The 12874-nt window shown below is 49.6% G+C and overlaps 1 protein-coding gene across 4 annotated transcripts in view; it reads left to right on the forward strand.

Moving 5' to 3' along the window:
- Positions 1–10877, forward strand: part of FRMPD1 (FERM and PDZ domain containing 1) — a 149824-nt gene extending 138947 nt beyond the window's left edge. For all 4 annotated transcript variants that reach the window (XM_019794905.2, XM_002914940.4, XM_019794906.2 and 1 more), the window contains 4 exons: positions 1162–1344; positions 2524–2671; positions 4713–5519; positions 8376–10877. In XM_019794905.2, coding sequence (XP_019650464.2) covers positions 1162–1344; positions 2524–2671; positions 4713–5519; positions 8376–10759 — 3522 coding nt within the window. In that variant the 3' untranslated portion in view covers positions 10760–10877. The remainder of the gene's footprint in view (positions 1–1161; positions 1345–2523; positions 2672–4712; positions 5520–8375) is intronic.
- The last annotated feature ends 1997 nt before the right edge of the window (positions 10878–12874 follow it).

Below are 12874 nucleotides of genomic sequence, written 5' to 3' on the forward strand. Positions count from 1 at the left end.
TTTTTTTTAACATATTAACAAAGCTCCTTTCAGTGTGTATTTGGTGTGCTTCTCATTTACAGCGATGGGTCAGTTTAATCAGATTGCTGACCTACCACCGTAGATGGAAAAAGAGAATCAATGTTTGGAGAGAAAGGAAGAGCGTCAGATAGTTAGGGGAAGGGAAAAATAGTTGAGTCTTTGTACAGGTGGGTGACAAAAAGGTGGAAGAGACTAGATCACAGAAAGGAAGGCTTGAAGGTACAAGAAAAACTTCCACTATTCCCACGGGCTAATCCTGTCCTCTCCCAGCTGTCAAGTTCCAGTCCCCAGCCTCCCTTGACTTTTTCCTATCTAAGGTGAGAACTGGTAATGGGAGACGCCAGCCACACTGAACTGGCTCTTGGTGCTTGCTGGGCATGCGGGGCTACCAACGTAGATAAATACCAACTCTGTTGTCAGGGAGCTTAATGTGATTTCGGCACTTGGATACGAATAATTACAGTGAGAAGTGGCAGCTCAGTGCTCTCAGAGCAGTACAGAGGCTGTGGTGTGGGAACAACACGGGGCGGGGGGGAAGTGCTACTCTGGCTGGAGGAGACAGATCAAGCAGATGTTTTCCGTAGGCACTAGATTTTGATGGACGTTTTTTTTTTTTTAAGATTTCTTATTTATTTAATTGAGAGGGAGAGAGAGAGAGAAAAAAAGAGCAGGAACAGGGGAAGAGGAAGAAGCAGACTCCCCGCCAAGCGGGGAGCCTGATGTGGGACTCAATCCAGGGACTTCGGGATCATGACCTGAGCTGAAGGCAGACGCTTAACCGACTGAGCCACCCAGGTGCCCTTGAAGGAAGCTTGTAAAGAGGGGTCAGGATTTCAGTAGGGTGCAGCGTGACTATGGGCATGTAGGTGTGCAAGCACAGGTGGTGTGGAGGAAACAGGCAATAGTCCCGTGGTTTGGCTCTCTGTTGTGAAGTGTCCTGTGGGAGGTACACTTAATTCAGCTGTGGGTGGGGCCCAGATCGGGCCATGGCCTAGTTCGGCAGTCTAGGGAGGAGGGGGTGAGGGACGGTCTGAAATAAAAATCGTGGAGTTTTGCAGAGAGAGGTGTCCTGTCTTGCATGTGCGATGTATTTTCACTCACTTGTGAATGCAAACTGATTCCTCTTCTACCTGGATGCAGTTACAGGATAGAGAATCGTACATTGCCCTCCTAGTTGGAGCCAAATATGGGATTAGCCAAATTATCAGTAGCAAGCTCAACATCATGTCCACATTGGCAGAGTTCGCAAACATCAGCCGTGTAGAACTGACAGAAGAGTCCGAGAAAGTGAGCATGGTCAAAGTGTATCTTCAGGATGTCAAGGTAATGCATGGGGAAGAGGTTTTTTTTTAATAATAATTTTTTATTATGTTATGTTAGTCACCATGCAGTACATCCTTAGTTTTTGACGTAATGTTCCAGGATTCACTGTTTGCGTACAACACCCAGTGCACCATGCAATACGTGCCCTCCTTAATACCCATCACTGGCCTATCCCAATCCCCCACCCTCTCCCCTCTGAAGCCCTCAGTTTCTTTCCCAGAGTCCATAGTCTCTCGTGGTTCATTCCCCCTTCTGTTTACCGCCCCCCATTCTTCCCTTCCTTCTCCTAAGGGAAGAGATTTTGAATCCAACTTTTGGAATTTGGGGCTCAATTATCCTAGGGTAGTTTATGAGAATATGGGTATGAACAAAATCTAATAGCCAGCATTTGCTGAAGAGGATAAATCATTCATCCTGTATCATCAAAAGGAAAGTAATGAACAGGGTTAATTTTCCTGGGAAGGTCCTAAAAGGGTTTGGGTTTTATTATGTTTTATTTTGTTTGTTCATTTGTTTTTTGTTTTTGTTTTTGGTGTAAACTGAGCTTGGAATATATACTTTCCTGATGGGTTTAGAAACTTAGATGGGAGCACCAGATGATTTTAACACATGTATGGGACCAGAATGGCTGCCCGAGAGTTCTGAGTGGCAGCAGTGAGAATGGGTAAATGATACAGAGTACTTCCTGAGCCTCTCTGCAAGGTCCTGCATTGCCCCTCCTTTGCTTTAATTCTGACATGCCCAAGGATGCATTATTAGTTATTGCGGGTTTTTTTTAATCACCCTCTTCTTCCTTCTCCATTTGCTCTCCCATTTCTTTTTCCAGGTCAGGTGTTGAAGGGGCCCCACTACATGAATGAGCAGGGTGGGGTGGGGTGGTTGGGATGGGGAGGCTGGACTAGAGGGTGAAGAGGCAGGACACATTGTAGAGATTCAAGGGGAGGAACCCTCTGTGAGTGTGTGTGTGTGAGTGCATGCATGTGTGGTTGTGTGTATGTGTGCACGTGTGCATGTATGCTTGTTTCGAGTCTTGCAGGTGAGAATAGGAGACACCAGGAGGCCTGCCTGTGGGCCATGGCTGGACTAACATGGAATCTCTCATTGGCCCCACGTGGCCTTGTTGTCAGTCTTCAGTCTGTCCCTTAGCCCTTTATGTAAGAGCTCTCTTTACCTTCAAAGGTTCTGACATTGCTGCTGGAATCCAACAGTGCAAAAGACCTGGCCTGCCTGATTGCTGGGTACTACCGGCTGTTTGTCGACCCAGATACCTCCATTTTCCTCTGGCCGGGAAACAAACAACAGGTGCACCGGGTGTCTGCTGAAGAAGGTGAGGTGCTGAGGCTGGCTCCTATAAGGACAGGCCCTTTGCACAGCCTAAAGAGAGGGAGTGAGTTGAGTTGAGCTGAGACTCCCGCCCAAGTGGATGAGAGCTATTTTTCCATTTGTTTCCTTGTAAACAGTTGATCTTTCTAAAAATCCTAACTAGAGAGGCTTTCTTTGTATCTGAGAGTCCCCTAAAGCCATGAAATGCTGTTGAACACCTCTGATTCCCTGTAGTATTTCCTAAATCATCTCTAAGATACACTGTATTTTATCTTTATTTTAGCAAAAAAAAGATGTCATTCATTTATTCAGAAAGTACAGATGACCTAGCATTTTATTCCATGTCCCACAGAATGCTCTGTTGCATTCTCTTGAATTATCATAGAAATTCTCAACCTTACGTGTTTAGAAGAAAGTGGGTACCGGAGATAGAAGGAAATCGAAATCGTATATAAGGAATGAAGTAATGGAGGCCAGATGAAATGAACGGTCTCCCGGGCCAGCTCCCAGTTTCAGTCAGGCTGTGGCTTCAGCACTGTTGCTGCAGCATTTTCCCACTGGCTTGCTGATAAATGTTGGAACACTCCCACTACGGCTAATTTCAAGCTATCAACGTGATGTCATTGAACGTGGAGATGGGAAGAGATGCTCAGTAGCACAACATTATATAGCCTTTCCTCCATTTGGGTCAAATAGGCATAAATAATATCAAGAGATTAGATGATAGTAAAATAAAGTAAAATAATTAGGAAGCAATGAGTTTTGGGTACTTGTCTTGGTTTTAACACGGTTTATGAACAAGGGATGACATCTTAGAGTCTAATCAGACAATGCCGAGTAGGAGCAGTTGTAGGTCTGGTGGTGGGAGGGGCTGCTTCTGCTGCGGCAGGAGGCAGTGGGACGGAAGGAACTCTGAGGGGGCAGGGCAGTGTTTGAAGTAATCTTGAAGTTAACCAGGCAAAGAAGAGAAGAGAGATCATTTGAAGCAGAGGGGACAACATGGAGGCATGACACAAAGGGCAAGGTCATGATCTGTGAGAAACTCTCTGTGGTAGCTGGAGCATGTGAAACCTGCAGGGGATGACCAGGCTGCTGAGAAGGGGGTGGGGGAGCACACTGTGAGAGGGTGACCAGGCTCCTGAGGAGAGGTGGGGCTGCACCGTGAGGTGGTGACCAGGCTACTGAGGAGGGTTGGGGCTGCACTGTGAGGGGGTGACTGGGCTGCTGAGGAGGATTTGGGGCCGTACTGTGAGGGGGTGACCAAGCTGCTGAGGAGGGGTGGGGCTGCACTGTGAGAGGCCTTAACTCCCGTGGGAGAACTTCCCTGTAGGCAGAGGAAGCCATCAGGGGGTTTAAGTAGAGTATGATGTGATCAGAGAGAAGTTTTTAGAAATATCACACTGGAGGCTATGGTAGAAAACAAATTGGAGACCTGGCTCAATGCCCTCAACCTTCCTGCCATCAGTCCTTCCTGAGTACCAGCAGCTAGATGAGTTTTGATTGTCCTAAAAGCCCTGTAGCACTAGTGGGTCCCCAAGGCCAGACTTCAAAACGGTGCCAGTCTCTTGCCCTCAGAATCCCACAGAAAGTTGCTAAGAATACAGATTCACAGCCCCATTCTCTAGATATTTGACTTAGTACATCAGGGTTAGGGCTGAGAATCTGTTTTATTTTTTAACTATCATTCCCCCCTGGGGATAGGACAGAGCTGGGATTTGAGGTGGGGCCTAGCCAACCTGGGTGATGCTGCCCATAGCAGAGTGAAATCCAGCCACATAACTTCATGTTTCCATGAACACATAGCTCTCCTCAGAAGTAGTCCTGTCTCCATTCTGCAGTTCAGGTAGATGTGGGAAAGTAGCCCTGATGTGTGAGGAGAACGTGAACTCTGGAACCCCACATGTCTTGGGTCAGTCAGCCAATATGGCATGATCTGGTCTGGCCACCCTGGAAAATGGGAGGACAGGCAGAGTGGGGTGGGAGGACATGCACCTCTGCTAGTCCCTGAATGCTGCCTCGTAACCCCGGGTTCCCTTGCATGACAGGCTACGAATCCAGGGTGTGCAGCGACTCAGAGGAGTCCTCTGAAGTGGACTGCGTGCTGGAGCCTCTCTCTGACAGACACCCGCTGAAGCTGGGCCCCTGCAGACCACTCGAAAAAGAGGAGCCGCCTCCTGGGGACAGCCCCACACCTGAGGTGGCCAGGAGGGGCCCAAGCATCTCCGGGGCCAGCAGTGTGACAGACAGCGCCGAGTCCGAGGCGTCCGACTCGGCCAACACTGAGAGCCGAGGCTGCAGGACCAGTGGCTCCAGCGAGTCCATGGACGCCCTGGAAGAGGATGACTTGGACACTTGCTCTTCCAGCACGTCTGGCTTCTTCCACTCCAGCTCGCTGGCGTTCCCAGAGACTCTGGGTTCTAATGGCCAAGAGGAGAGAAGGAGGATTGAAACCAGTGGCTTCCTCTGTCTCCTGGACCTGGCCCAGAGAGCCAATCCTCTGTGCCAGAAGACGGAGTTCTCGGAGAGTCCCACTCCTGAGACTTTCAGCTGGGGACCAGAACTGAGTGCGGTGAGGCTGGACCCCAGGCTATACGAGGGCAGCCAGACTGACTACTATAGCCTGTGCTCCAATGTCTCCCTGGCCAGCCACCTGAGTGACAGCTCAGAGAGCACAGCTTCCCAGCAGGGCAGAGGCCTGCCAGCCTGGGGTCAGCAGGGCTGGACTGAGGCCCAGCCCAGCTCCACTCTGGAAGCCCTGGCCCCACACCTGCCACTGGCCTTGGAGGACGGGAGCTCCGATGAGGAATACTACGACGCCGCTGACAAGCTCACACCCCCAGGCGCCCTCTCAGGTGAGTCTTCCCCCAGCAGGTCTGCAGGCTCGGCAGGCAGCTCCTGAACACCCAGCAGGGGCAGGGACCAAGCCTGAAGGGAAAACACATGAGCAAAGCAGGGTCCTTGTCCTTATTTGAGAAAGCCCAACAGGGCTCAGTGGACCAAACTGTAAGCGTCATAACTTCAAGTCAGGGCTACAAGGGAGGTTCCGAGAACTGTAGGTGAGCAGAGATGGGAGGCACTAATTCAACAGCGGGAATTCTTCGCAAAAGAGGGGGCAAATGGGCTGGGCCTTGTGAAATGGACAGAATTTACACAGAAAAGAGTTTGACAGGAGTGCTCAGCAGAGGCAAGTGGCTGCATCATTATTGACCCTGACCCTACATTCAATGAGGCTTTGAAGAAAGAAGAAACTGATAGGCCATTGGTGGCCCCTGAAGAGACTCAGACATCAGAAAAGGCAGGGCATCTATCGGTCCTGTTCCTCATCCTTTCCTCCACAAAGAGTATGGGGTGTCTTTCCACATAGAGGGACTTCCTGAGTTGACTTGAGATCCTTGCAGGACACTTACACACACACACACACACACACACACACGCACACTGCTGAAGGAGAAAAAATTGGAAAATAGTACATAGACATTGATGGTGACCCAGCAGGAGCTGGGGAAGCTGCAACCCGTTTATTTCCGTTTCAGCCCCTCCCTGTTGTTCCCTGTCCTCTGGTGGTTTCCTACTGCTGGTGGAAGAGAGGCCAGCTCCTGAGCAGCCCCTGTGAGGCCTCTCGAGGTCCCCTGTGACATGGCCTCTTTCTCTCTCTCTCCTTCCTCCCAAGCCCTCTTTCTGCATACCTACCACACTGACCTCCTTGCCATTCTTGAAGAGTGCCACGCTCTCTCCTACCTCTGGCCTTTGCAGTGCTGCTCTTCCTGCCTAAAACATTCCTTACCCTGATCTTCGGCTGCTAATGCCCACCCATCTATCAGGCCCCACCCAGAAATTCACGTCCCCCGAAGCACGACCCAGACTGCCAAGACTGGGGCTATGTTTTCAGAGCCTCCTGGGAGCTTCCTGCTAGCCCTTAGCATTGCCTATAATTGTCTATTTATTTGTGTGATTTTTGTGTTGATGTTTCTCTTCCTCATTAAAAAAAAACCACGGATTCCCTAAAGTGTAGGGACTGCGTGTTTCACACTCAGCCCTGTGTGCCCAGCACATAGTGCCTGGCAGTTTTGCTAAATGAATGAATGAACTCTCCACCATCTACCCTGAGTTCATTGCTTGACTGTACCCCTAGAGAAGGAGAAACTTAGGAGCAGGTATGCACTGTTCTCCAAAGAACCCAGCCAACGCCATCCTTGCCCTCAGCTTGCCTTGCTGGGCCAGCCACTGTGCAGGGGTCAAGATGGGGGTGCAGTAGAGACCAAAACATGGGTGGGCATCAAATCACCCAAGGGACCAGGTTTAAATGCTACAACTTCGTAGGTGGTAGGTTCCAAGATTGTGATTGAGGACGCCTGAGGAGTAGCCTCGGAGTAGATAAGGTTTTTAATGAGATGTAACCAAACTGGAAACAACTGATCTGCGTCCTTCAGATTCTCAAGTGCTGGGATATGATTCTGATTCCTTCTGGCTGATTCCCTGGACTTCTTCACAAAAGTGCTTCTCCCCTCAGAAAGGTCCATCCTGGTATGCACAAAACCCCTCACACCTGCAACCAAGTCGTGATGCTTTTTTTTTTTTTTAAGATTTTATTTGAGAGAGAGCCAGCGTGTAAGCAGGGGGAGGAGAAGAGGGAGAGGGACAAGCTGACTCTGTGCTGAGTGCAGAGCCCAACACGGGGCTTGATCCCATGACCCTGAGATCACGACGCAAGCCGAAACCAAGAGTCAGACATCTAACTGACTGAGCCACCCAGGCGCCTGGAGTTGTGACACTTTTTGTCAAGAGAAAGCTCCCTCAGAATCCTCACACATGTAGTGGCAATAAGAACAGGGCTGGTAGCAGCCCCTGTCACTGACCTACTGTTAGGCACAGTTCTGGGAGCTTGATATGCACCAGTTCCCTGATCCTGCGCAGGAGTGCAATGCTGGCGGCTACCACAGGTACTGACTGACTTGGGACTACATAAGCACAAAGAAAGAGTGTTAGAAAGATGTCAGATAGCTTATAGAATTGCTGGCAAAGGTGAAGAGCTGGTTTAGACACAGGCAGTAACCAGGCCTGGAGACTGTGTGACAGGATGCCTCATTGTATTATCAGGAGACTGTAGCTGCAAAGGATGGACTCTACTTTTTATTATTATTATTTTATTTTTTTAAAGATTTATTTTTTTGTTCTACAGAGAGAGAGAGCCCAATGCGGGGCTTAATCTCATGACCTCGAGATCATGACTTGAGCCAAAACCAAGAGCTGGACGCTTAACCGACTGCCTCACCCAGGCGCCCCTTATTATCATTTTAAATCTATGTGTTCAAGTGTGAAAATCTAGGAAATTTGTGGCTTTCTGGGTCGTAAATCTGGCTACTTGGCTGATGTGGATAGGGAGCAGTCATGAAGAGTTCCAACAGACTGTAACAATTGGGGAGACTTCATTCATCTCATTTTCATTTTGGTACTGATTTTTGTTTCATTTGGTACTGTGACCAAAAGAATAAAATGGGTCATGGGCAACCAAGAATCAAAACATGTCTCCCACAATTACTATCCCCATTTATTAGATGAGCAAATTGAGGAGGTCAAGATTTAGCATGCCCAAGGATATCCAGCCCAGTCAGGATTTGAACCCAGGCAACCCTGAGTCCTGAGCCCAAGTACTCTAAGTCTCTCTGTTTTTCTGTGTTTCATGTAGTCCTTCCTTTCTTGATTCTCAGGGCCCAGAGCTGTTCCTGCTGCAGAACCCAGTGCCACAAGCTTGACGAATACAGTTAGCACTTGCACCCCTGAGAATAGCCTGAATCCTGCGCCAGATGGAAGAGACCCAAGCAGAAGGGCAGGGGTGAAGAAGTATGCCAAGACACTGAGGAAAAGAAGGTCTTTCCTACAGACCGACTACACCTGTCAGGTCTCATTTCCCCTGGTGCCCTCAGCCTCCCTGGAGAGTGTGGACGACCTGTGCTACTACAACAGGGAGCCCTATCTGGCCCTCGGTGCATCCTCCCCGACTGTGTCCTCTCTGCAGGACATGCAAGGTGAGCCCGGCCTCCTGGAGACCAAGGCCCTGGGGCTGCTGGGTCCCTTGAGGAAGACCAAGAGCAAAAACCCAGCCTCCCGGGTCATGGAGATGGAGCCTGAGACCATGGAAACCAAGTCAGTCATTGACTCTCGAGTGTCTTCTATTTCTGCCGTTCGCCTCCGGATTGACCCCAACCATAAAGAGAGTTCTGGGGATGCCCCCCTGACTGCCACTGTTGCCAGTTTCCCAGCAAGTACCCCTCACTGTTCCAACCCAGGCTCATCTGGTCCAGATAATGCTCAGGAAGAGCCTTCCCAAACCTTGTCTCCATTTCAGCACCTGGATGGCAGTGCCCCCAAAGAACTCACCCTAGAACTTGGGGACCGCACCCCCTCCCTCTCCAATGCTGACCCAAACCCAGGTAGACCCTGCCTGCCCATCAGCCCAGGGCCACACAGTGCCTCTCAGGCAGACACACTAGAGCTGGGAGGGGCCCAATCTGAAACAGGATTGGGTTCTTTGTTTACAAATCCTGTGCAAGAAACTGCCCCCAAATACGCAGAGCCTTCGTTGCCTCCTCCAGTCAGGTCTAGAAGCGGCGAATGTGGAATAAATTCAGGAGAGAAGATGGCTTCTTTCCCTGCAGAGGAGGAGCAGCAAGGACAGCGATCTCTGGGACACGATGGAGAAGTTACAAACAAAAATGGCATCAGTTTGTTTCATGATGAATCTGGGCAAGATTCAGGCGACTCCGAGGAGGACCCGTCAAACGCTGTGGGGCAGACTATCGGTATCAGTGCTCCAGCTGGTGGGATCATAGCCTCCCTGCCCTTGAGGCCCCCTGTAACAGGAACTGAGCAGACCCTGCCACATTCCCCCACGGACCCCGCCAAAGGACAAAGAGAAACCCCAAGCCAAGCTTGCCAGGCCCAAGAGCAAAAACTATTGGAAGAGCTGGATTTAGACCCCGACTTCTTGCTTGGGGACCAGACCATTCCATCAGACTTCCCTCTGCAGGGGGTCAAGGTTGAGCCACTTAGCCATGTGACAGGGGAAGATACAGCCTCTAGGGACCCTCTGCAGCAGATCTCTTTTAATCCAGGTCCTTCTCTGCCAAAGCCACTAGCATGTCCCCAAAAGGAGCCCCACTTAGAAGGTTCAAACCGTTGTTCCCTGTCAGAAAACAAAGGCAAAGTCCCTAGTATCTGTCTTCCTGCTGAGAAGTCTTTCCTGTGCTTTGCCCCAGAAAGCCATCCTAAAGTTTCTGCCAATCTCAGGATGGCCACATCTTTGGGGTTCGTGGGTGCAAATGAAACGGTGGCCCCTAGGATCGGGATGGAGCAGTGCAGCTGCCAGTTCTCCTACGCCACGTGCTTCCGGAGCCTGCAGCCAGACACAGAGGAAGAAGATAGGGACTTGGAAGCACACCCCACAGCCCCCCTCACCTCACCACCCTCTGCAGGAAGCCGGCTGGCCCTGCCCTGGAGGCCTGCCCGTGCCCACAGCTGCAGTGCCGAGCCCCTGTCGAGGAATAGCCACATCTGGCCAGAGTACTGCTCCAGGGCTCTGAGACAGCTGAAAGCTGCCCCTGCCGGCAGCCCAGAGGGCTTCATCCAACTCACAGAGAGCTTACTGGAATTACAAGATATTTTAGAAACTTCTTGGGGGAATGGGAACAGACATCCCCCCGAGAAGTGCAGCTGGCACTTTTCAGAAAGCCGGAGCCGCCTCTGCATGGGTTCCCAGAAGCTCCTGTCGAGCTGTCAACATGTGATCAGAATGGACCAGTCCCCTGAAGAGATGCAGGGCGCCGTGCGGGACACCTTCCAGCACCTGGTGCAGCTGGCCGGCCTGTGCTTCCAGCTCACGGACTGCGGCCGCTGCTCTGGCCGGCACCGGGAGGCGGCAGGGAACCTGAGGGATGTGGTATACACCTACCATCAGTTCGTAGAGGCTGCTAAGCTGACCTGTGAGAGAGGCTACCACGACCTGAGTGTGAAACTCTTGGCCCGTCAGTGCACGGCCCTCACGGCTGCCGTGTTCTGTTTGACCCAGAAGTTCCGGGCATCCGCTGCCCTGTGAGCGGGCCACTGGCCCAGGCCCCTGCCCTGCCCTGGACACTTTCCCGAGAAGCCCCTCCATTCCTCCGCCCACCCCTCCAAAATGTTTACTAGAGTATTCAAATAAACTGCTGCTTCATCCTGGCCTGACTCATACAGAGTGATGATAAGTTTGGGTCAAAAGCACTCACTCGTATTCATTCAACAAACATTCACTGGAGACGTCCTCTGGGTCAGGCCATGTGTAGGCACTTAGGATATAAAGATGAATAAGACAAGTCCCTGGCCCTGGTAAGGGTGCTCACAGACCCACAGGGGGGATACAGACAAGTAAATTGCCCTCAGTAAACCGTACCCTACTAGGAGTTCACCCAGGGGTGTGGAAGCAAGAGGAACTCACAAACTGTTCCAAGATGACAGGGATGAGGGAGGAAGGTGGGGGTTACTGAAAAAGGGTCTTGACTTCTCATATCACTCTGATTTGGCAATAACTCCTTCACAAATAGGAGTGAATACATGTCATATTTGATAGATTCTACCTTCACAAGGTTTGGTTTGCAGTGCAGACCTGGCCCGTAAGCCTGGTATTCTGGGCCCCCTCACTATGAAGCATAGGTTGCCACTAGGTGGCAGTAAGTTCTTAGTTGCATGGTAACCCACATCCAGGAGTGTGTGCTCTGGGCTTCCTCGGAAATTGACTGCACACCAGAATACTGCACCCTTTTTCTGTTGTAAATATCTAAAACAGCAAACATTAAAGCCATGAATTAGAGTTGCCTTTTTAAGAGTAATATTAGAGCAAAAGAAATATATTTAGTACATTTCTCACTAATCCCAGTGGAGCCAGTTAATCCCAGTTAATTTTAGCAGGACATTGGACAAGCTACTTAACCCCCCTGTGCTTTGGTTTTCTCTTTAAATATTAAGAGTTCCTGCTTTGCAGTGTAGAAATCTAGTAAATAATCTAGTAAATACTCAGTAAAAGTCAGTAATAACCCCCAGACTTTATGGATGCCTCTCCTAGGGTGAAACCATTTCCTACATTTTGTTTTCAGACTCCAGGAAAACTGATTTCAAGGTACCCTTGGGATGTCTTTTTCCCTTGGCTCCTCTGTCCAGACCAAAGCTGGCTTAGCTGCTCACCTGGGGTTATTAGAGCTCATTCGAGGGGTCCCTTTGTCTCTCTGGTACTCCTGATCAGTTTTGGGTCTGCACTGGCCCCTAATTCCTCTCCACCCAGAAAAATCAGGGGGCAGAATGAGAGTGTTATGTACCTAAGATCTTGGCAATTGGAAGAAAGCAATATTTTGGGAGAAGACCTCTTGTCTTCTAACGTCCCTTGTTAACTAACCAGTTAACCAGTACTTGTGCCAGGAAAAGATTTATTTTCTTAGAGGCCTGTTTCTTTTCACACAATAGTTTGAAGAAAATTTAAGTAAGACTCTTGAACATAGATTTGAGGAACAATAGGACACTGAAATAATAAAATTGTATGATATTAAACAGGACTTGAACACTTACCAGCAGAAAGCTCTGTGAAGAGCTGCATAATCTGTATGCTCGCAAGTTAAAGCAAGGAGCTCAGGACTTCAACTCAACCAGGGCTTGAATCCTGGCAGTGTTATTATAGGCACTGCTCTGGGCCTCAGTTTCCCCAAATGACAAAAGGAACTATTACTAGTCTCATTTTGTGAGGGCCTACAGTGTGCCGGATGCCTTACTTAGATACCTTGAATACATTTTCTTATCAATGGGACAACACCCTAAACTTGAGATTGTTATGTAATACACATTCAGCATCACTGTGAGAAATAATCATGAAGGCAGGAAGAAGACTGTGAAACTTCTGACACAGGCATTCAAATGTTTCTTTCTGTTTGTCTTCGCTTCTTCCCTCCTCAAATCCATTAACTTTCTTGGGTTGCTACTGTATGGGGTTAGTAGTTTGCTCTGCAGTTCCCACGAGGAGTACTAAGCTCAGAAGTTCCAGGAAATCCCTCATTGTTGAGAAGCTACAATGAGGGGTGGGGAGGAGGATGGTCCTGTTTAGCACTTTCTTTGAGATCCACAGGCCCCTACACGAAATAGGCAGAATGGGATGCAATTCAAGTGTCAATTGTTTAATGACTAAGAAACT

This window comes from Ailuropoda melanoleuca, chromosome 7, assembly GCF_002007445.2.
Source record: "Ailuropoda melanoleuca isolate Jingjing chromosome 7, ASM200744v2, whole genome shotgun sequence".
Classification (NCBI taxonomy): Eukaryota; Metazoa; Chordata; class Mammalia; order Carnivora; family Ursidae; genus Ailuropoda; species Ailuropoda melanoleuca.